The sequence below is a fragment of the Melopsittacus undulatus genome, chromosome 7, assembly GCF_012275295.1.
Source record: "Melopsittacus undulatus isolate bMelUnd1 chromosome 7, bMelUnd1.mat.Z, whole genome shotgun sequence".
In the NCBI taxonomy this organism is placed as follows: Eukaryota; Metazoa; Chordata; class Aves; order Psittaciformes; family Psittaculidae; genus Melopsittacus; species Melopsittacus undulatus.
This window is the reverse complement of record NC_047533.1, coordinates 71,789,091-71,812,614: the sequence shown is the minus strand read 5'-3', so window position 1 is coordinate 71,812,614 and position 23,524 is coordinate 71,789,091. Positions and strand designations below refer to the sequence as shown.

Sequence of the window (23,524 nt, the reverse complement as noted above, 5' to 3'; positions counted from 1 at the left end):
CTCTACATGAGCATAAGCCAGTGATAACCTGTGAATCCCTGACCCACGTTTCTCTGTTCACCCGTGTCAGACAAGGAGCATCCCACAGACCTCCATCCGCCGCACACCAGAGGGCAGGAGACAACCCCACCTCCTCTCCCCGCTCGCGGGACATGGTTCCGCTCCCTCTTTTCACGCCTGAAGTCCTCCGAGTCGGACGACAGCAGCCGCCGGGGCCTGCCCAGACGGGTGAGTGTCGGCTGCAGGCACGAAGGAGCCAGGCACGGGCAGCAACAGGATACAACCCCTCAGGCCGCTGGGAAGCGAAGGCAGAGCCCCCCCAACCCAAGGCCCCCGCTCCGCCCGCACCACCGGCGCCTGCTGGGAAGGGGAGGCGGAGCCCCCCGTCGGCCATGGCCGCCGCCGCTGCCGCCCGCCGCGGCCTGGCTGCCCTGGTGCTGGGCCGCTGCCCTCCGCTGCTGCCCTGCCTGCTCCCGGCGCCCGCCCGCACACTGCCCTGCGGCGCTGCCGCCGGTGGGCCGGGGCTGGGCACGCTGCGGGCCCCCGCTGCGCTCCGGGCTGCCGGCCGCAGCTACAGTCAGGTACAGCCGGGGGGAGCGGGGCTAAGATGGCGGCGGGCGGGGGGAGCCCCCGGGATGGAGCCGCGGCAGTCGGGGTGGTCCCGGCGGACCGGGGGTAGGCCCCGCCGCTCTCGCCTGCCCGGTAGTGAGGCCGGGGACAGGAGCGAGAGCGTTAGCGCATTGATAACGGGAGGCGGCGGCTGCGTGCGCCATGTGCGCCGCTGGCCTGTGCTTTAGCCTCCCTATCCCCTCCGTCCCACCTCACTGCCCCGTTACCGTGCACCAGCTAAAGAGCGGCACGGAACCGGGTACCGCTGCCGGCTGCTGCCCGCTGCTCCTTGTCAACGTGGGATTTGTTTCTCCTTTGGTTACAGGTTACAGATGCACCGTCCCAGCAAGGTCACCTTTCAGAGGAAGAACAGGAGTCACCCAAGGCAGAAAACGACAATGTCTTTCTCATCAGGGCACAAGGATTCCCATTCTCTTGCACTGAGGAAGACGTGCTCACCTTTTTTGATAGTATGGGACCTAATTCTCCTTGTAACTGTTTACAGTAGTGCACTCAGTAGTTAACTAAGTTAACTGAAAAAGAATTTGGAGACTATTAGCCAGAGAAAGAGGAGTTTCTGTTATTACAGCCAAATTATTCACAATTTACCCATATAAAACAATCCACTTCAAAACTCATCTTTATGGCATTTTATATGTAATTGGCAAGTCTTCCCCTTCTTAATCGATGTCTCCCCAGTAAAGGCAATCCAGTTTGAAGTGGTTCCTTTAAAGGCAGCTGCAGTTGGCTTCACCCCCCAGCTTTCCTCTTGTAAACAAGCTGGAGTGGGTTTTACATACTAGTTTAAACCTCAGTGTTGCTTTCCAGTCCTAATTAATAGGCTTGTGCATACCCTTGCAGGACTGATCCATCCATACTATATTAGGTCCATTTAAGGTCTATGGGATAGGAACATAGAGCAGGCAGAGCATAGCTGTAGAGACTGAAAACCTATAGCGTTTGTTCTTGATTTCATATAAATCAAGCAATTCAGTTTGCCAACAATATGAGAATATATCTTTTCCAGTTATACAGCTGTGGAAGCTAATGGATATCATTTTCTTATCCATGATAAGCCTGATGCAGTAGAGTTAAGATGAAAAGTAGGAGTGTTCTAACCTTTGTTTCAAGGCAGTGTTTTGCACTGCTGAGGGGGGATAGCTTTATGGAGAATACTCAGTTTTCATCTGTGATCAAAAGGCTCCGTGTTTGATGAAGTTGTGTATGTTCCTGTATCATGGGTTCCTTGATTTCTAGGCTGTAGAATTCGAAATGGTGAGAACGGCATACACTTCCTCTTACACAGTGATGGGAGACGCAAGGGGGAAGCCTTGATCGAGCTGGAGTCAAAAGCAGATGTCCAGAGAGCCTTGCAAAAGCACCTGAGGTACATGGGCCCGCGCTATGTGAAAGGTGGGTTTGCAACAGCACAAGTTACATTGTGAACGCATAATAAAGTGAGGAAGAACTGCTTGGATAATAAAGTGAGCTGGTGTGAGTGTGGAGAGATGCAGGATGTGAAACAGAGCAGCAAATTAGCCAACAGGGCACCCTTTATACCTCAATTCCTGGGCTGGATGGAAAAAATCAAAGTGGCACCCTTGCAGGACCATGGAATATGGGGTGGGGGAAGAAACAGGAAGTTTTGCAGAATGCCACCTGAGTACTGCGAAAGAAAACATGTTTTGTTCCTGTGTTCCTTGTAGTTTTTGAAGTACACGATAGTGATGTAGAGAGCTTACTGCAGAATCTGCAGGATGAGTCGCAAGCCATTAATGATGGAGTTGTACTACTCAGAGGCCTTCCCTTCAACTCCACTGAGGATGATATCACGTATTTTTTCTCAGGTAATGCAGCCTACTCTGTGATTATTGGTTGTGAGGTGTTTACTTCTGCAAGTTGATGCTGGTGTTCCTCTTAAATGAGAAAAGCAAAAGCTCACACAAGCTTGAACAGCTTAAACACTATGAGGAGTTTCTGTCCTCCTGCAGCTAGAAGTAACTATATATTTCTGGACAGCTTGTGGCTAACCTAAGATAAGTACTTGCAGCACTCTTCTGAATCCAAGGGAAGGAAAGAGAGGAACCTAGATCCTATTGTCTGCAATTGTATTTATGTTAGCAGATAATTTAGCAACATTAAGAACAGCAAAAAATGCCTGTATTATCATTATAGTACAAGTGAATACAACATGGAGCATTCACAGCTTGGTAATCATGACAGCTAGGTCACATATGCCACGTTAACAGAAATGTTTGAGTGGCTTGATGGTGATTGTGAAAGTTAACTGCACCACTTCTCAACTGAGCAAGTATCACACAGCATGTGTGCACATTGAGCAATCCAGGTGGTTGCTGCCTGCATTCATCTACCAAGTATCCTTTCTAGATTTTGCAAAACAGCTGGACATTTGTCTAGGTAAACTTCTAAGTTGTAGGCTAAACCAAAACCAGTTCTCTCTTCACTTTCTTCTCCATGTAGGCATGCACATGGAGTCATGTAGCACTGAGGTTCATAGTAACCATACCAAAAGCAGAACTGATACCAAGTAGTTCAGTATGTTTGGAAGCATATAGTAGCAGAATGATCACAATGACTAGGGCACCATTGTGAAGCAGGTATTTCCATTTCTTCAGGATCTTGGAGAGACCCTTTGAGAAAAGAACAAGCTGCAGTGAGGTACACAAAAGCATTCCTGAAGAAAATAAGTGTAAAAGCTTAGCCCAGCGTGTGCTCTGTATCATGTCAGATACAGCTACCTACTGGCTTACAGGCTTCCCAAGATGTTTTACAAAAGCACAGAAGTTGAAGTTCAGTGAATTTGAGCTCAGTTTTGAAGACACGGGAAAAAAATTACCATAAGAAACTATTTCAGGAACTTTTGTGCTGTGGATGTCTCTGTTGTCTAGAAGTTGGATTCACTTGGTATTTTCATTGCTATTTGAAGCCTCAAGTCAGTTCATTGTTGGCAATCAAGCTTATGTGAAAACTAGCAAACCAAGCAAATAAACTTGAGAAACTAGAGGTTTAAACAAGCTGTGTAGGCCAGCATGAGTACTTGTTTCCCAGCTATGTTAACTGCCTTATTAGCTTCTCAGAAAACTTGTAGAAGAGTAAGGAAAAAAGATGCCTCCCTGAGCACAAGTTCCTGACAATGTAAATGCCTTTTTCTCCCCATCTTTCTATAGGTTTGAAAATAACTGACATCGTTTTTGTTTACCGGGGAGAAAGAAGAACAGGAGAAGCTTTTGTGCAGTTTGCAGCTCCTGATATGGCAGCTAAAGCCCTGCTACGACACAGGGAATATATGGGAAATAGGTAGGTACCCCACTGGGGTTCGTGAGGGTGCAGGAGCATGGTATGAAGCATGCTGTGTGACTGACAGCTTGCTTATTACCAGGTGCAACAGATAATCTTCAGCTACCCCATATTTATTAAGGAAGCTTCTGCCTTTATTACTCTCAGAACTCAACTTTAGCTTCATGTGTCAGTAGAAATCATAACTAAACCTTTGTCATAGTTGTGTCAGACTGTTGTTTTATGCCTCATTCAAAAAGAGATGTTTTAGGACCTCTGAAATACTCAAGTATTCAAAATACTCAGTATTTACCCTCAGATAACCCAAGTGTTACCTCTTTTGATCATGTATTCTTTAGAACTGTGAGAAAACTGAAGAGGCTTTTGCAGACCTCTGTATGCTGCAGATGTCCCTTCAGCACTTGTAGCTTGGGGGAATTTGGGGCCTCTGAGAAAACGATTGTTCTTTCCAAGCATTCCTGAAGGCAGCCTCATCCCAACAACAGTGGTTTGACAGCATTCAGAGCTAAGAGCGCTAACCTGCCTGCCCAGTCACAAGTGCATGGGGATCCTACCCCTCCTACAGACATTTGCTCTCACCAGATTTCCACCAGATTCCCTACCTTTCTCCACTTTTGGTAACCCTTGTCTCTAGTACCAGGCACAGTCAGTGTCTCCATTTGGAGAGTTTGTTGTATGAAGCACAGTTTACCACTTACCTCTAGGCTTGAATCCATTCCCAACCTTGACTGCTGGCTGACACCATACAGCTGTTGGCCTCTATGGCGACCTCATCCACCTAGGCTGTTCTTCCTTAAAGAATCCATATTCAGTAATTCCAGAGCACTGAGCCCTGTGCCAGACACATCCCAGGAGCCCCTCTTTTGTCGAGGAGAAGTGTCTATCACTTTTCCCCAGAACCACAATCATTTAGGTTGTGGAAGACTTTTAAGAACGTTGGTTCTAGCTGTAAACCTAAACACTGCCAAGTCCACCACTAAATCACGTTCCTGAGCACCACATTTATACTTCTTTTATATGCCTCCACAGCTACACTCAGAGGAAAAAAAATACAGCCTCAACAAGATTGCTTTTACCCTGCTGAATCTTCCTTAAACCACTGAGTTCTGGCTCTTAACATAATAGAAAACCTCTCAACTTCCCCACTTCCACCCAACACTTACTTCCTTTCTTCTGTTTCCCTGCTTCCTGGTCCCAGCCTGCACTTCTTTGTGTTTGTGCCTCCCTTCCATATTAAAGGAGAACAGGTGCTCTGGAGGTGTGCCCTGTAATTGAATTAACTACTGTACTTCCCTGCTCTCCACTAGCAATTAATGAATTATCAATCTGCCATGGTTGTCACACTCAAACAAGAGCTGATGTAACTCACCCACCCCAGCCTGTACATCTCTGGTGCTAGGGGATTAGCCAAGAAACTGAGTGGTTGCCAAAACTGCTGTCAGCTTGAACTTACTTGTTCTTCCTGAGCTAACAATTTTATCCAGAAATGGCCTTCAGCTGCACACAGTGCTGAGCTGGGGCCTCTGTCAGCCTGCACGTGGGGTTACTTTCCTTATTCAAGGCAGGGAGAGAAGCCTCCTCACCTGGATGTCCGTATTCTCCTCTTCATCACGTTATTCCTTCAGTGTTGTGGAAATGGCTTCAGACTAGCAGTTATATTTGTTGTGCAGCCTGGCTGGTACTGTTGCCAGCTCCAGAAGATGAGCACAGGCAGCTCCAGGTTCAGGGGTTCTGGGGTAGCCAGCTGGATACATAAGGAACTGTAATTTTATACTTTGCTGAAACCTATGAATAAGGGTTGGTTGGTTGGTTTTCTTCTGTGTTTTCCTTTCTGTGGTGTAAGTGGGTCCCTGAATGTTGCATCACACATTGGTATAATATAGCCAGGACTTTCACGTACATTACATTTTATCCTGTCAATTCCAGAGTGATCTGTAAAATCTTAAAGAGTGCCACTGAAGCATTTAATATGACCCTGTGCATCTTCTGTGCCTGCCTGTTGCCTCGCTTGGAGTTGGGTGGGGGTTTAACTGGGGGTTTGTAGACATTGGAAAGTGCAGTTTGCAGCTGTGCAGCCAGGGGAAAATAGACTCACATAAAAGGGTGCGTATCAAACCCTTTGTTTGCCATACTATGGCTTTCACACCTCATACATGAGCAGAGTTGGGATGGGATAGCATCTTGAAGGTGCTTTCTCAAAAGCTTGGGCTCTCTGCAGAGGTGCAAGAAGTGCTATGTGATCTTTTCCTTTGCATTCCAGGTACATAGAAGTGTATGTCAGTAGGAAGCATCAAATGCAAAAGCATTTGCCTTATGACAGGCAGACAGTGATCTACCGCAAAGCAAGAAGAGAATATGAATACATTTCTGAAGAAAGGGAATCGACTGACATGGGTGGCTCTGGTGATGGAAAAGGAAATAGTGAGTCTCTTGTGTGTGTTTTCTGAGGCCCGTTTCTACCCTGAATGTCTGCTGTGAGCATGACCCCACATGTTTACAGCTTTCAGGTGAGGTTGATCATCATTGCCAGCATTTATGATGTGTTTTTTTCCTCCATTCCACAGAATTGTGCAGGGAAGGAATGGAAAGCTCCGGGCATGTTGTACAATCTGGGAGTGTCTCATCACCACTGCACTTTGTTCATATGAAGGGTTTCCCTACCCAGGCTAGTGCCCGAGACATTATAAATGTAAGTAACAGTAAAGCTATGAATGACATTTGGTAGTCATTACCAATGGAAACCCTTGATGAATTGTCACAGATGGTCATGCCCGTGGCAGGGGGTTGGAACTAAATGAGCTTTAAGGTCCCTTCCAGCCCAACCTGTCCTATGATTCCTATGATCCTATAAGTGGTATAAAATATTCAATTTATCCATGTTGCTCTTAGTCCTCAGTGCTGCGTGGCTTCAGGCTGAATGTGTTTGAGGAGTTCACTGTGGGTTACAGACTCCAGGGTAGCCATCTCTCTAAATACCAATGGATTAAAGCTTGTGGGGCTGGCCTAATGTCTATCACTTTGGCTCAAGTAGCCATTTATAATCTTATCTATGTTTCAGAGTAGCTGATTGTACAAAAATGAATTTCAGAATTGTTTTATTCTCAATTTTATAGATTTTAATAGCAAAGCAGTGTCTCAGATTGAATGTACCTGCACTTAATGACATTGTGTCTACAGAACATGTGTGCTGTGTTTCTGCCAAGCGTTACCCTGCCAGGAGCTTACAGAGGGTGGGATAGGTGACTTGGGTGTGCACCAGCTTCACCTGGATGGAGAAGGGGGACCTTCTGCTGCTCAAGAGCTCAGGCTGCCCCACAGCCAGACAGGCTTTATAAATGGAAACAGCATTTTTTGTGGTAATGGGGCATGTTCTTGTTCTCTTTCTTCCTTACAAAACTCTCTCTGCTTTCCAGTTTTTTGCTCCACTGAAGCCCACAAGGATCCTGATAGAATACAACTCCCATGGAGATGCCACAGGAGAAGCAGACGTGCATTTCGAGAGCCATGAGGACGCAGTGGCTGCGATGGCCAAGGAGGGGTCCCAGCTGCGTAAGTGAAGACAAGGGCATCTTTCAGACCCTTGGGTAATTTGGCACATGGGCACAACTCGTCAAGCTGCTATTAACTGCCCTTGTAAAGGGATCATCTTAAATGTAGATTTCCAAATTACCCTATAATCAGACACTGGATTTCTGCAAAAATGAGCAAAAGAGAAACTGGAGAAACTAACTCATCAAGTCACTGAACCCAAACCCAGCCTGCCTCTCTCTCTCTGTTCTCCAGAGTGCAGTGCCATTGAATTATTCCTGAATAAACATCCGACGGCAAAAGAAAACTGCTAGTGACAGTGGCACAGTCTGAGATTGGTAAGTGCATCCTTCTTTCTCAGTCCTGTTCATCCTTACCAGTGTGTGCCTCACGTTTACTGTTTCTGATACTTCTGTTGATGGGATTTCAACCAGCTTCAAGGCTAAAATTTAGAGTGACTGAAGGGGCTCATCCCAGCTAATCTGAGGTCAGGCATTGAGCCTACACCCTCCACCCAGCGAGTCTGCTTCCACAGTATAGCAGCCTTGAGGTGACAGGGCAGCAGCTCCTGGGGATACAGCCAGAGCTGGCAGCGGTTGCTGTGATGCCCAGGCATGGTTTGGCTCCAACAGCAGCTTCCCCTTGCAGCTGAGGCCTGCTGCAGGGAGTGGGAGAGCTTCGTTCCCCTCCTCCCTTGAAAAGTGCTAGCATGATTGATGTAAGGTTTTGCTAGGGTTATTATTCCCTGATGTGGAAATGTGGCTAAACCTTTTCCATGGATTTAACAGCAATTGGTCTTTAGGCTGGGGGGATGTTGCTTACAATTACAGTGGAATCTGACACAGTAACATTCTTCAGGTTATTTCTTAATGTTTTCATCTACCCACTGTGACAAGCCACAGCAAGGCAGTGATTTTTCTTCTCTTTTTAGGCCAAGCAAACATTCCGGGGATACAAGCATAAAGATGGAGGACAAGTGTCACTGTGCACTAATGACAATAAACTGTTTAAAATCTAGGTTAGCATGGTGTAAAAGCATGTAATAAATTGTGTTGCCATACTGTGACCAGATCGTGTGCTGAAAAGCAGAAGCAGCTGCACTGGAGGGATGGCAGATGCTGCAGGATGGAGCCCTTCTAGTCTCCAGCTCCATTATGGTATACAAAGGATTAGTAAACCACCAGTATCCACAGTTAACAAACCAGTGTGATTTCAGATCCTCACACACAGGTCAGTGGGGGTGGAGCAAGACAGCCAACACCTCATCCCTCCCCTGTGTGTAATCAAGGCAGAAGGGTATGGAAAGACCACTCAGGACATGTGAGACAGATGACCAAGTTTTTATTATTGTGTGGAACAAAATGAACATCAGAAAACCTGCCCTCTGCTCCCCCAGGCTTGACAGCCAGTGTCAGCCCACGCTCCACCATTACAAGCTGTACCTGAGCCAACACCCTGAACATCTGCAGCATCCAGTATGTCCCAGCAGAGACCTTCACTGAGGCTGAGATACAAGGGAAGAGGCAAGTGCTGACATGGAACACCCTCTCACCCTAACCTTCCAAAATGCCTGTTTCCAGGGCTCTGAAGGGTTTCAGTCGCCTCCCTGCCTGTGAGTAGGGATCTTGTGTGTCTCCACGGGACCTGCTCACAAGCTGTCCTCTCTTTCACACCAACAACAGTGTCAGCCCTCACCTTGAGCAAGCACAGTGGCAGCTGCTCCAGCTGGATGATTAAAAGCTGGGTACAGGGCACACAACCCTTAGGAGCTGCAGTGTGCTGGTCATACCAGCATTAAAAGTGATTGACAGGGAGCGCCCAGGTTCTAGTTTAACCCTCTGACACGGAAATTGTGTGGGTCTCACTTTCTCCAGGGGGGTGAGTCACACTGGGTTTGGGTGCAGGAATTTTACATGTCGTCAACGTGTACAGCACATACACAAAACTGTCCCACTGTTCTTGGTGTCCTCCCCATCCATCTCTGCTGTCCAGCCCCTGAAGGAGGGTGCCCACACTCAAATTCCAGGCTTTTCATATTTCAACAGTTTACAACTACTCATCTACTGTAAGGGACAGCAGCAAGGAAATGGATCTGGTAACTGCCATGGCGGGGGGGGGGGGGGGAAGAGCACAAAAACTACATGAAGTTTCCCCCCTGTAAAGGGCAATAAGAGGAGTTGGAGAACTCGTGTGGCTCAACACACCAAGGCCTAGAGGGATCTAGAAGAGTAATTCATAGTCCAAACTCGCACCAGCCACAAAACCTCAGCTCTGACACACTTAATGCAGTCCCAGCCAAGCTACTGAACAGAAAATCCCCTCTGAGGAATTAAACCACTACCCCCTAATACTATTTGTACAAACCCAAATGCATTTGTTGTCACATAAATACATCAGTTCTCTATGGACTACAAAACATTCTATGGTCTTCAAGACTGATGCAGGCTTCCAATAAAACCCAACACAACTATGACCTGCTGTGTGTTTGTGAGGAAGCCACCACCGCTTTTCAGATTAACAAGAAATTCCATGAGATGACAGCAACAAAGAATGATGTAGCATAAACTGTGACACCTCTTTAAACTGTGTTTCAAACTACCACTTCTAGTAGGTGCAAAGCATTCTGATTTCATCTTGCCTTCATTCTGACCTAGCAGAAAGTGAAACACCAGGTTTTCCATGGTGACACTTCCACGTGTGCAAGGGGACAAGGTGAAGTGGCCCTAAACCACTTTCTGTGTCTAAATACTTGGGACTTCCTCTGTTAGCACACCGAGGTGGGAGGTGCACTTACACCCTCGCGTAGTCACAAAGTCACAGTGAGGGTCTCTGACAGGGAGGTCAGAGATGCCATAAGGCTTACATGCCAGATCAGTGCAGGCCACCAGTTCTCATACTGTGCATCCATCAGAAGCACCAACACCTCCACCCCTTACAATACAGAAGGGGAATTTTCACAGCTTTGATTGGTTTTGGTATAGATTTGCATGCCAAGCCCACGGCCAGAGTGCTGAGCCAAAGAAACGAAGCTAGGAAGGGATTACTGGCATCTCACCCACCTCCTGATGCCTGGCACTGATGTAGCAGGTAGAGCCAGATTGTCAAAGGCAACCGGGAAAGGAGAAACGGGATTTCAAGTGCAACCAGACATGAGGATTAAAAGCTCGTGTTCCACTTTCAGTGAGCCTCTGCTTCACAGCAGCAGCTTTCATACCACACTTCAGGATGAGAACGTCCTCAACTTGCACACACACAGCTTGTTTTGGGGGGGTCTGTTCTCACTGTGTCCTGAGGCTGCTCAGGCACATCCTGGGCTACTTCTCATGACATTCCCAAAGCAGTTCTTCAGCACAAGCTCAGGCCTCAGAGCAGGCAGGTTTTTGTACAGGGAAGGCTCAGACTGTTTTTTGTCACAAGAGACTGTAAACACCATGAAGCTGCTTCCCCTCTGACATCCAAACACAGGCAAGCATCTTCTATTCACATACCCCTGACCAACCCCAGAAACCATCATCATCTACAGCCGTTTCTTGTCACCTCTCCCTGCAGCCCATCCCCTACAAGGGACTGGTTGAGTACTGTTGGATGAGCTGCTGGTGGCAGGGATTGCAGACACGCTCGGGGTTGATACTAGACGGAAGGGGCAGCTCATTCACTGCGCAGGCATCGCAGAAGATGCCACCACAGTTCTTGCAGATGTTCTGGGAGGCAGGAAGAGAACAGAGGAATTAGAGATGCTCAAGACCTGACCAACAAAAACATTTACATTTCCGCTCATGAATATTCAGTTAACCCAAATCTGCTGGGTTAGAGAAATGCTTCACAGCTCCACCGTGGAGTGGAGCACTGCCACTGAACACCCTTCTTGGTAACTCTCTTGTAATCCCTCTAGATCCACACTAAAGCAGTGAGGAAAGCAAGAGGGGCTTAGCCACAAAAAAAGACAATACAAATAAGAAGAAGGCAAGGTGGCAAGTGGAGAAATTAGAACTGTACCACTGCCTATTCTCACTTCCCATTGGTCCCTGAAGAACCCACCTAGCTGAAAAGGGAAGAAGTTAAACCACTGAACACCAAGCAGAGCGAGAAGCCCTCAACCAAGCACTGTTCAACAAGTTTACATTAAGGGTAAAATGGAGCTCAGAACAGGGCTCATTTCCTTGTCCCAGGTCACCAGCAGGAAATCTGCACTACTGAGATGAAAACTGGAGGAAACAGTGTCACCATACTGGCGGAAACAGTGTCACCATACAACAGGGACGGTGAGGCCTTGAAGTTACCTTTCTTTTACTCCGGCTGCTTTCCTCCTGGCAGAGCTGGCAGATCTCAGCATTTCCAGGTCCTGAGAGCTGCTCCTAAACCCCAAGTGAAAACCAAGACATTCTGCTTTATGGGCTACTTCACACAGCACCCGTGTTAAAGCTCTGCGGCTGATCCACATCGCACAACAGAGAAGAAGGTTTCATGTGCTCGTGCGTTTAACCCCCTCTATTCACAGCACATCATGCATTGGCAGGATCACCTACAGTCACACGGGGCAGACAGGGAATCACAGCACGGCTGTGGGAAACAAGGACCATGCAGCTCCATTTTCAGGCCAGTGTCAGGCTGCTGGCCCAGCATCAAGGTGGGAAATCAACTCCTTTTTCATTGCGAACGAGAGCTGACACATGCAGCAGGGTTTTTATACCAGGGAAAAATTGCTTCTAAGGACTCTACAGCCAAATTCTCCCCAAGGCAAAAGCCAAAGGGCAAACTTTGGGGTATTGGGGCAGGGAAGATGCTGCAGTGACCCAGGAGCTCCCTCAGCATCCTTGTCCCTTCAGTATTTCAGTGCAGGAAAAAGAATCACCAACCTGCTCTTCCTGCGTACTGCTCAGTAACCTGCAAGAGAAGAACATCATCACCTGGAGCTGGCACTTCACTCATTGCATCAGTTCAGAGTAACATCTGGACCATCAGAGAATTCCTCATCCTTTCTTTTTACATCCCACCCATACAGAGCTTTGGGTTTGTCTCTTCAAAACCATGCCACGGCTTGAACAAGAGATGAGGCTGTCAAACAGCAAAGCAGAGTGGCAGGACATGACTGCTGCTGTTCAGACATCTAGCACACCTGGCTAAACGGGAAGAGCAGGAGGAAAACTAGTAAATACCTTCAGAAAGGGAGCACTGCATAGAAAAGACTGTTTCAATGGTATAAACACAATTTAAACCTAGCTTTAAACTTGTTGCTGCAAAACGTTTGAGCCTCTCCAGCTGCTGCAAACAGGCAGTGATAATGGATTTGGATCCAGGTACAGCTAAGAATCATGCTACCTGAACTTGATCTTCATACAACTGTCATCTTGAAACATTATTTCAATTCTCTTTCTCCAGCAGCTTCTCTTCTGGTCCAGAAGCCACAGCTTATTACCTACAAACACCACTGATGCACCAACCCTTCTCCTTTCCCTCACCAACAGAAAAGCTTACAAAAGGCTCGTTCAGTAAGAACAATTGATCAAGAGCAGGTTTATAGACACAAATAGAAAGGGAACTTGGAGCAAGACAGAGCTTTTCAGACCCAGAAGGGCTGAGGGCAAGCGGCAGAACCTCTTCCTTCCCTTTGAGTGCTATGAAAAAGCAGCAGAGACCTCAACAAAGGGCATGAGGTTGAAAATCTTTTTAAGAAAGGGGAGCTGCACTATTACAACCTTCCCACTAGCACAGAAATCAGCAAAGGGGAAGCAGGACTTGAAAAAGGAGAAGGCAAAAAGGAGACTTCCTTTCTCTCATACTTGGGTGTCAGGACACTGTTCTCTCCTAGCGACTGCTTCACTTTAGTGTTTTCTTCCTGGGTTTTGAGCTTCCCATCCTGCCAAAAGGAAACATTTACCCATCAGTTGAACTGTGTGATGACTCCAGTTTCAGCCCTGCCATACTGCAAAGGGAGGCTTTACCTTGCTATTTTGGGAATACCGACCTTGGCACAGAGGTGTCTTTGGACACTATGAGAAAGCACATACGCACTCATCCACCCTACATGCTTTACTTTTTTGTGCTGACTTCACACTTTAGAGATGGACTCTTCAACAGGTCCAATGACCTCCTTTTGCTAGAAGGTACAAGAAACTTCACAGTCACTATTATGTTAACAGCAGGGGCTGAAGAGGCAGATGGGCTGAACAGGCTTTTTAAAGACACTTCTGCTGCACCAAGCACTGCCTACAAGTTTTGTGGCAACAGAGGCATCCATTCTGCAGTCACTTTTTGCACCTTGGCTCACTGAAGCAGCCCAGGGGAGCCCAGTGAAAGCAACTCTCAAGGGCAGCAGCACACATGGGAACTGCTGCTACAGCCTCTGTTATTACTTCACAGTTCTCATCATTACAAGTTATGTTCTCCAGAACAACAGTTTTACTGCCAGTCCCCAGCAGACAAGCCTGGTTTGCTCTGCAGGAAAAGCTGCAGAGTGGCTTTTAGCTTTCAAAGGCAAACTTCCTACTAAAAAAGGAGTTTCACTTGGGAACCAAGAGGTCTGCTCTCAACATGAACACTGCCCTTTGTTTTAAAACCACCAAATTCACTAATGGGCAGCATTAAAAGAACAGTGAAAGTGATTTGTGATGCCCTTGAGACAATTTTGCCTTCTGAATTTTTCTATCAATTCCTTTTGGGAGAATTTCCCTTCTAATACAAGAAATAAAAGCAAGGAAACTTGCTTTTCATCAGATGTAAGGCGTACAGCATCTCTCCTGCTGTATTACCCTTAGTTTTATTCATCTAGTGAAGACAAGCCACAATCACTGCACAAAACCTTGCCAGGTACCCAGTCTGGAAGAGGAAACCAGTGTCCTTGCCATTTTTGTGGTGAGGTTCAACTCAGGAACAGCCTATTTAGTGTGTGTAAACAAATGTTCCAAAGCTGCCTTTGTTGTAGGATATCAGTATTACATACTCACTGCCCAACAAAGCTCAGGAACAGCAAACGAGCAAAACACAAGCCAAGAATACAAGTTGTCTTACCTGCCTGAGCCAAGACTTGGTGCCTTTCTTGCTTTCCTGGCTGCTTTGGTGACTGTGTGACCATCTGTCCCTTTCCCGCTTCAGTTCTAGTTCCAGGTGGCTCCTAGAATATCGAGGTGGAATTGTGAATAAAGGCTATGGTTTTCTAACACTTGACATGGAAACATAATGAACGATTTAACCCTCTCTTCACATTAAAGCAACTGAACCCCAACTCAGGAGCTGAAAACTGCCTCTGAATAACAACGTGTCTCATAGTGAGTTAAGCCATAATATGTCAGGATGGATAATCTAGATGTTCGTCATCTAATTCCAGTTTTGAGGGAAATAAACCTCCTGACTATGTCTGGAAGTCCTGGAACAAAACCTACTTCTTCATCTGCTACACAACTGTCAATATGCACTGTTTTCAAACACATCAACATTCAAGCACATCAACTGCTACAGGACAGGCTCTGAAACCAAAGCCAGCATCTTTAACCATTTCCCAAAGCTATCCACATGGGATTGATGGACTGTTGCCCCCTGAGAGCTGTGGCAATTCTTCTGACACCTCACCTGAAAGTGGAGCTTGGTCCTCACGGAACAACTGCAGGCTCCTCACTGGAAGTGCTCTCCAGCCCCTGGTCTAGCCTAACCTGTACTAAGGGATGACACATGCTGCTTCAAGAGTGCCAAGCAGCCTAGGCTTTGGTGTCTGTCCTGTGCATCATATGTGCAGTGGTGCATCAAGCCAAGGGAAGAAAAGTGTGGCTGAGTGCAGTGCATTCATATTTGGGAAAACAACTCATCAGTGGTCAAGGACATCTGAGCTCCCTGACACAGCCTGAAGGAGGCTCAAGAAGAGCACGACTCTAAATCTAGCTGTGGATCGTTTGGTTTGGGTTAGAAGGGACCTTAAAGCTCATCCAGTTCCAACTTCCTGCCACAGACAGGGACACCTTCCACTAGACCAGGTTGCTCCAAGCCCTGTCCAACCTGGCCTTGAACACTGCCAGATGACAGAGGAACTTTCACTCTGGGCCACCAGAAAGCTCACTGCCTCCATGACTGCAGCCTGCCTGTGTGGAACACCAACAAAGCTCTCTGAGCACACAGACCGTAAGGGACCAAAGCACTAGAAACACTGTTTTCTGAAGTCATTCCAAGTGAAATGCAGTAGCTGCCATAGGGAGTGACCCCTGCTCTGAAATCAGAGCCTAGAAACTGAGTATCTGCTGGTAAAAGTAGCAGCAAGACTTATACTATAAAACGTTCAGAACCCTCTTTGATATTTAAACCAGCATTATCCATTATTACCCTTGTTCATCTCCATACCACTCTGACAGTTACTGAAATAACTCGTTATGACTACAGCTGCATTAATTCCATAGCCCAGCTGAAGTGAGTTAAGCTGGTGGAGACTTAGACCCAGAAATGAATACTTGGCCATGTTGACACTTAAACCAACTGAGGAAGTTCTTGTTTATAACTTGATTTACAACCAACACTAGCACAAAAAGCACCATCTCCTCTTAAAGGAATGTAATTCAAGCGAGACTGCCCACATCCCAGTGCAGCACCCTCCAGCAACTCCCTGCTGTAGAACCTCAGCTAAATAAAGCAGTACAGCCTCCTGGTAAAGGAGGCTCAATCATTTTCATACTTTCGTTGCCATTTAGCTTGAGAAAAAGTCCAGCTGATGTAAAAATAGACCAGTTTGCATATGCATAGAAGATGCCTTCCGCCCTTATAACCAAGAACACTGCTAAGATCACCCATACACACCCAGAACCTTGCACAGATCTGTGATAAAAGCCATTTGCTGGTTTTCTGGGGAGCCTCTGTAGCTTTCTGAACAAGGAAACAAAAAGCTGTGCCAGGAAGGGAGCAGGGGATGAAAATGAAATGAAAGCACACAGCAATGCTTTTCCACAGTTCATCCCAGTAACCTTGCAACAAACCAAAGATGCATCACAGCTGCAGAAGGAGAGACACTCTTCTATTTTAAGATAAGAGGATTTGTCTGGTTTCCAAACACTGGTAAACTGATGACACTGCAGGGGAAAATACGACCTTAAAGCTCATCCAGTTCCAGCCCCCTGCCATGGGCAGGGACATCTTCCACTAGACCAGTTTGCTCCAAGCCCCTGTGTCCAACCTGGCCTTGAACACTGCCAGGGATGGGGCAGCCACAGCTTCTCTGGGCACCCCGTGCCAGAGCCTCAGCACCCTCACAGGGAACAGCTTCTGCCTAAGAGCTCATCCCCTCTGTCAGTTTAAAGCATTTCATCTCCTCATGGTTAACACCTGCTTGGCATCTAACACACCAAGTGTCTTTCTCCATCTCAACCCCCTCTCTTTGCCATCACTCTGCCTACTTTCTACTACGAACAGCCCAGAAAAGAGGTTGGAAAAGGGTCTCTTCACCGCTGCCTGGAGAGCTCGTCCACTTCGAGCTGGAGGCTGTTGATTTTGTCCCCAAACTCCTGCTTGAAGAGGCGGTTGTCTTGCTCGGCCAACTGACGGTCCTTCTCTGACTGTCGCAATCTGGATTTGAGCCACATGAACTTGTGATAAAAAACAAAAGCCATGGTGGGGAGGAAGACTGAGTTTAACCAACAAATAAAACATCCAGTGAAAAGGTAAAGCCAAAAGAAAAGAAAAGAAAGGAATGGTAAAATCAATGGGAAGGAGGAAGATATTTTAAAGTAAAACGTAGGTGAACCAGGCAGAAGCTCTGATTTTCAATAGTTTTTATTCTATTACTACAGTTTACAGCCATTAGATGAAAAACATAAAACATCACTTTTATCCAGATTCAAAGCAAACCTCAAGTACACAGAAGTTTAAGTCCAGTTTGATTTTAATGTACGTTACATTTCAGCTCTACACGTGTAACTGGAACTTGCAACATAGGTTAGCTACTCTATTGAGAATTAGTGCATTTTCCTGGTCTCTTCCATGGACTGACACAAGGCGTTAGGATACCAAAGCACTTCCACTCTGGGCCTGACACCAGAAAAGGCCAGATCCTTAATTCTGCCTTATTTAAGCATTATTGTGACAACAAACAAACCCAGCACAACCCCTTAATTCCACAGAAGACATCTGGGGAAGAGCAGGGGAGTTATCTGCTCTCATCAGCTACTTGGATACCCTGATGAAAGCTTCCACCTTTTAAATATTATTTTATTATTCTCCAGGTAGTTAAAATGAGTTTCTAGTTATTAAAGGTTAATTTTATATTTCCAAGCACACTACTTGGGCATCACATAGAGATTTCAAATGGGGTCTCCAAGTCTGCTTGTGTGCACGAGTCCATTAAATAAGCCAAGTGAGGGCACACACTTATGTACAGTAGGACTAGGCTGAGCCTCACTGATTTCAAACATACCTAGTGAGCATCAACAGGGCTTCTTTCTCCAGTTGTGTTTCAGTTACATCTGCCACCTAGTACCCCAAAGAGCACTATCCCACAGAAAAAAGGGAGAACTGGCATCAAAGAATTTTGACAGGAATCTCACCAGAGCAAAAACCCCTTATTCAACACAGAACCCCCCCAATGTGATCTTCTTGAAAGCAAAAAATGATCTCAAGGAGCACTTAGAGCCTAAGGCCTGTGGCAGGCCAGCATGGTGAACTTCTGTGGCCCCATGCAGGAGAATTATTACTCCCAGCTACAGTTACTTAAAATTTTACACTGGGGTGTTAAGCTGGCAATTCTTTTTCCTATCAAGAGCTGATTCCCAAGCTTTAGCTGTTCTTCCATGAGCAAATTCCATTCGGATTGAGCAAGAAAATCTCCCCAAGCAAACGAAAGAAGTGTGATAGTTAAATGTAACTCTTCCTTTTTAACCACTAGCTACTCAGACAAGGAAGGGTCAAGGACCAAATTCCCATTTCCGCTCCTCACCATTGCACATTTTGTTCCTTTCTTCTATTTTTATTTTATGCTTCTGTTTCTTTTAAACACTAGAATAAGATCAGATTTTTGTTATTGAACATATGACTTCCCTTCCTAGGGAGAGGAAGGACCTAACAGAACACCTCTCCTCGGCTTCCTTTGGTTGGGAAGAACCTCAATGCACATCTAGCAGGATTCATGGCAGAGGTAGAAGGCAAGGCAATGCAAAGATAAGGAGGTTTCCACTGAACTTACCACTCTATCATGTTACTCTAAGACACCTAGCTACTAATTCTGGACACATGAAGTTTAAAGGAATAAGGAGAAGTCCCCACCCTCCCACCAAGTCACTAAGGCAAAATCGTTGCAAGCAGTCTTGTTTACAAGAGGGCTGGTCTTCACGGTGATGATCGATTGCATCTCGGACTTGGGGCTGAACCCACACAACAGAAGTGAACAGGGAACGGCTTGGGCTACGCACACAACTACTTTCAACAACTTCCAGGGATGCATTTTTGTCATCTACTGCACAAAAAGGGGAACACAGAAAACTATTTGACTTCCCAGAGCTGGCCAATCTGACAGTGGCTTGACCAACACGCCTAGGATCCGTAATGGTTGAAGACTTGTGCTGCTCTATACAGTATGCATCACCAGGGCGTACAGAGCCACAGATCTCCCATTCCTTATGCTTTCCTGGTGTGTTTATTGGCCAACTCATTGGTACTTTAACACGGTTTAAAGGGCAAAGTTAGGGATTTTTATACCCGACTCTAAATCTCTGAAGAAAAACTCACTGATTTTAAAAATTCAGCAAATTCCAAACCAACTTTAGGTGACAATTAACATTTTAACAGTTGCTTTTAGCAATTTGCAAGTTCTCCCCTCATAAAGGAGTTCTGATGTCAGAGCTGTGAGGTGACCAGACATAAAAATGTCTAATGATGCTTCTGGATCAGTTTGTTTGCTGCACTATTTAAGGTTTTTGCCTGTTTCACCAAATCCTTTTCACTGTTTAAGTAAGTCAGAATGAGGGTGATGATAACAAAGGAAAATAAGAACAGCAAGAGAAAGAGAGCAGATAAATTAGCTGAGTAGGTGTAATAAAACATTTTAAAATACACATTTTCTACAAACAAGATGAACTTTCTATAAAGAACCACTCAAAATACAATCCCTGAAATGAGAATGTTAATTTAGTGCAATTGACCTACTCGTTAACTAAGTCCCAGGCACCACATGCTCCTGAGAGCTACAGTTTTCTTGGCACTAGTGCAACAGTCAATGAAATTCCCAGAGAGTGAAGTTCTGAACCTCTGGCCAAAGCTCGGCTTCAGGAACAGGACAACAAGGGAAAATGAGCATTGCTTCTTCTCAAATCAATCTGATTTCTCATAAAGAGAATGCTTCAGGTTGGGGGTATTTTTTCCGAAGAGCAGCAGAGAGATGTGGAATAACCAAGGTACCTCCAAGCCTGGCTTCTGCTGCTCCTCCTTCCTCCTCCCTCTTTAATACTGCCATTAACAGTCAAGAACTTCTCCAAGTTCCTATTTCTATTTTTTATCAGTGCTACAAGAGACAGTGATTGACTTGTAATGGCTGAACAACATACAAAAGGGCAGCTGATGCAGATAAACAAAGCTGCTGTGTTCATTACTACTTTTCTTTTCTACTGCAAGCCCTCCAGAGCATGCAAGACACTCCGAACAGCATCTCAAAAACCAGAGCTCTCATCATGTAGCTCTGTTCATCACTGTCTGAGCAGAGCACTTCCATGCAGGGTCTGCAGGACATTCCCATCAGAATATACACATGCTTTTGTAATTGTCAAAGCTTCATTTTTTACCTTTGTTCAAGCTGTTTGATGGTGGCAGCCATCTGATTTGTTTTTTCTTCCAAGCGACTGTTTAACTCACTCTTCTGTTTCACTCCCATGTCTGAACTCTGCAAGAAGTAGCATTGTGGGGCTTTTGTAAGTAGCAGTAAAACCAAAATAGGCCACCATAAATCATGTGGCAAATGAAACCAAAGGGATAGAAGCCAAAGAGGTAGGAAAAGGTGCTCAAAAAGCAAAGGCCAGGTCAATACTGCAAGGACAAATATCTTGCCATGTCGGAGCAGGCCACAGCTGGGCCCTACAAAAAGGCAATACCATCATTAATGAAGCTTCCTGTACAACAAATATTAATGTGGTTCCTGCTAATATCATACAACTGCTTTGCAGAGAATGACTGGCTCAAGGAAAGCAGAAGCACTCTTTCCTGTCCTAAAGTTTATTTGGGGATTTCTTTCTGAGTATTTTGTGTTGCTCTTTGTCATAAGAGTCTGCTTTTCCATCACTCAGTAATGTATGTAATACACCATACACCTTCAATACTGAATTGTACTGGAACAGAAGCTACCATGGCTCAGTTTTCATACTATAGAACCACAGAAGGTACTTTCTCCAGTCACACACATATATTTCCAGATAACAGTGAGTCTTTCTTCAGAAGAAACTGCATTTTCCCTCAACCTCCACCTCAAACACTTGAGCTTTCTTGCATCAAGACAGAAGTATGCTGTCCAGCCTGTAACCCTGTAACCCACGCACTGCACTTTTTAAATAGAGAGGGGCAAGAAGAAGAAAAGCCATCACTTTTATCCAGAATTTGACTGAATTATTTTCCTACCTGCAGCTTGAAAGACAGTTCATGCTTTAGGGCCCTGAGATCATCCAGCTGCTGCCTGAGCGCCACCAGCGCATCCTGCTTCTCGCAAACATCTTTCTCCAGCATCTTCATGGCTAGCTCCATCTCCTGCCGCATCCCAATCTGTGCCTCCAGCTCTTTCTCCACATCCTGGAACATACAGATCAGGCAGCATCAAGCTGGAAAACTTGAATTCCTAAAAGCATCCTGCTCAGGCATTTTTCTCCCCACTAGCTGAACATACGATATGGAGTAACAGTTCAGTTAATAGCAATATTCTTAGAATCACAGAATGGTTTGGGTTGGAAGGGACCTTAAAGCTCATGCAGTTCCAACCCCATCATGGGCAGGGACACCTTCCACTATACCATGTTGCTCAAAGCCCTGTCCAACCTGGCCTTGAACACTGCCAGGGATGGGGCAAGGGGGATGCATCGGACCCAGAAAGGCAACTGCACTGCTCATCTTGAGAAACAGTCCTAAACTGATCAACAGAGCCACAAAATGAAGCAGGAAGATGAGAATGAAAAAAAACCCAAAACTGGTCAAACACTGTCAAAACTGATTGTCTGACATGGAGTTATTAGGTGAAAAAGCCATTTATCACAAGCTCCCAGCTCACACAGCCCTTACCAGCCGCAGCTGAGTCTCCTCCTTTAACTGTTTTCGTGCCTCAGTCAGTGCATGTCCATCAGCAGTTCTGTCTTTAGTGACCTAAATTAATCAAGACACCCAATTAGCTTGTTATTATATACTACTAACCCTCACATTTGCTGATTATTTGCTTTTCCCACCACTTGGACAATGAATTCTGCAACTATTAAAAATCAGAGCTCCATTCAGCATGCAGCTTCCATGGGAGGTTATTCTACTTCCCTGTCTCCCCAAGTGCTCCATGCACTTCAATGGATATGAATTAAACAGACACTGTCTATTTTCAGAACTTTCACAGTATATTATAGATGGTTACAAATCCTAAGGAAACGATCTTGGGGGTTTTAGAATTAAAACCTGATTCTGCCATAGTTACTAGAGATCCTGCCGCTTGATTTCTGAAGACGGTTGTATTTCAGGCCAAAAAAGCAGCACAACTCCTACGTCCAAATTGTTCTGCCAGCCTCTCAACAAATTATTCTTCCTCCTGTCCCCTCCAACACCTTGCCGTGCAAGCCATGAACATGCTGTGTGAGCTCTCAGCTCTGCACATGCTCATGCTTTAATCAGCTATGGCCAGGCAGGATTTACTGTAGCCAGGATCCATCTGTTACCCTCCATGAGGATCCACCTGCAGTCATGCTTATCTATTGCATTTTTTTTGTGTGAGATACATAAGGAAATAAAGTCTCTTTCAAACATGGACTGCATGTTCAACCTGGGTGGAAGCTGCCCCAAAGAGTCAGTAAATCATTCACACACACACACCAACCTTACGACTGGATTCTAAGATGTAAGAGCTTTCTTCTTTAACCCGTTCCATCTCCTCTTGCAGTGTAATAATCCTGTTGTTTGCAACTGCAAGCTGTGAACAAAACAGAACAACAGTGATGTATCACAAACATACTTGGCCATAGTTTTTTTCTCCTCTTTAGACCCATCTTCTTCCATATTTGGGGTGGCTAAAGACAACCTGGCCTCTAAAAAGAGAGAAGGGCTACTAGAAAAACCAAAACCATCAGTTAGTGCCAGTGTGATGGATTTTTAATATTAGCCAAAACAGAGACTTCCTAACCTATTTTGGTTCCTGTCTTCCAGTAAAATTACTGACTTCTTGAGGATTCTACCTGCTAGACTTGGTGTACCATGTGGTTAGTGCAACTCAACCGAAATCCTCACTCCATTCCCTTCCCTTGCCAAAGATAACAAGATGGAAAAATGTGAGCACAGAGCAGCTAAATTTCGCCACTTCTAGCAACCAAAATCTGCTACCAGGAAGAAATGCTTGTGTGAGTTTGCTAAAGCTTCAGTGGTCTGGGTACACTGCTAGGCAGAGCATCTGAGATGTAAGATGCTCAAGTATTTGGGCAGGAGAAGCACAGTGAGAATCTCACCAGACGAGGAAGATTTGACTGGAAATGGAGGATCAACAGCACAGGCCACCCATAGGAGACAGCACATGTACCTCAGAGGAATTCCCAATGGAGACGTCTCTGCAGACTAACAGCATGTGTTCAAAGGCCAAAATAACTTCAGAAAACTCCTCCTGACTTTGTAAATCACAATTTACGTCAGCCTTGCACACTAGAAAACCTCAGTGACATTCCAAGACATCAGCCATGTTATTAAGTGACAAACCCAAACAGAAATCACCCTGATAAAAGCCTGAGTCTTTGGTACAGCTCAAGCCAAAAATGCACAAATTGATGTTACATGTGGCACAGTTCATTAACTACATCCTGCAAACACCCCTGGGCTGGCACAGTGTGTTCCAGTGTCACTTATATTCTTACTTTGAACAGTGTGCAGACTTCACTGAGATGCAAACAAG

At 45.7% G+C, this 23,524-nt stretch overlaps 2 protein-coding genes across 6 annotated transcripts in view; one reads left to right on the top strand and one right to left on the bottom strand.

Moving 5' to 3' along the window:
* Positions 1 to 392: 392 nt before the first annotated feature.
* On the top strand, positions 393 to 8,521 carry GRSF1 (G-rich RNA sequence binding factor 1). The gene is made up of 10 exons (XM_034064423.1): positions 393 to 581; positions 935 to 1,079; positions 1,867 to 2,022; positions 2,316 to 2,456; positions 3,798 to 3,927; positions 6,188 to 6,348; positions 6,492 to 6,616; positions 7,341 to 7,476; positions 7,711 to 7,793; positions 8,387 to 8,521. Exons 1-9 carry the CDS (start codon positions 393 to 395, stop codon positions 7,767 to 7,769), a joined length of 1,242 nt encoding a protein of 413 aa, XP_033920314.1. The 3' UTR covers positions 7,770 to 7,793; positions 8,387 to 8,521.
* A 255-nt stretch (positions 8,522 to 8,776) lies between these two features.
* The window catches only part of RUFY3 (RUN and FYVE domain containing 3), a 46,359-nt gene continuing 31,611 nt past the window's right edge, over positions 8,777 to 23,524 (bottom strand). For 3 of the 5 annotated variants that reach the window (XM_034064419.1, XM_034064420.1, XM_034064422.1), the window contains exons 9-18: positions 22,466 to 22,558; positions 21,673 to 21,753; positions 21,022 to 21,189; positions 20,196 to 20,293; positions 16,873 to 16,992; positions 14,464 to 14,566; positions 13,236 to 13,312; positions 12,312 to 12,339; positions 11,736 to 11,810; positions 8,777 to 11,156 (exon numbers count right to left, since the gene is read on the bottom strand). In XM_034064419.1, the coding sequence (XP_033920310.1) occupies positions 11,013 to 11,156; positions 11,736 to 11,810; positions 12,312 to 12,339; positions 13,236 to 13,312; positions 14,464 to 14,566; positions 16,873 to 16,992; positions 20,196 to 20,293; positions 21,022 to 21,189; positions 21,673 to 21,753; positions 22,466 to 22,558 (987 nt within the window). In that variant the 3' untranslated portion in view covers positions 8,777 to 11,012. Of the gene's footprint in view, positions 11,157 to 11,735; positions 11,811 to 12,311; positions 12,340 to 13,235; positions 13,313 to 14,463; positions 14,567 to 16,872; positions 17,013 to 17,184; positions 19,361 to 20,195; positions 20,294 to 21,021; positions 21,190 to 21,672; positions 21,754 to 22,465; positions 22,559 to 23,524 lie in introns of those variants that run through there. The other 2 variants (XR_004549836.1, XM_013127380.3) reach the window with 2 other exon arrangements.

Coding starts and splice junctions, on each gene's coding strand:
- GRSF1 (XM_034064423.1), top strand. CDS start 393: ATGGCCGCCGCCGCTGCCGCCCGCCGCGGCCTGGCTGCCCTGGTGCTG. Junction 6,617..7,340: donor GTGCCCGAGACATTATAAAT/GTAAGTAACAGT, acceptor TCTGCTTTCCAG/TTTTTTGCTCCACTGAAGCC. Junction 7,477..7,710: donor CAAGGAGGGGTCCCAGCTGC/GTAAGTGAAGAC, acceptor TCTGTTCTCCAG/AGTGCAGTGCCATTGAATTA.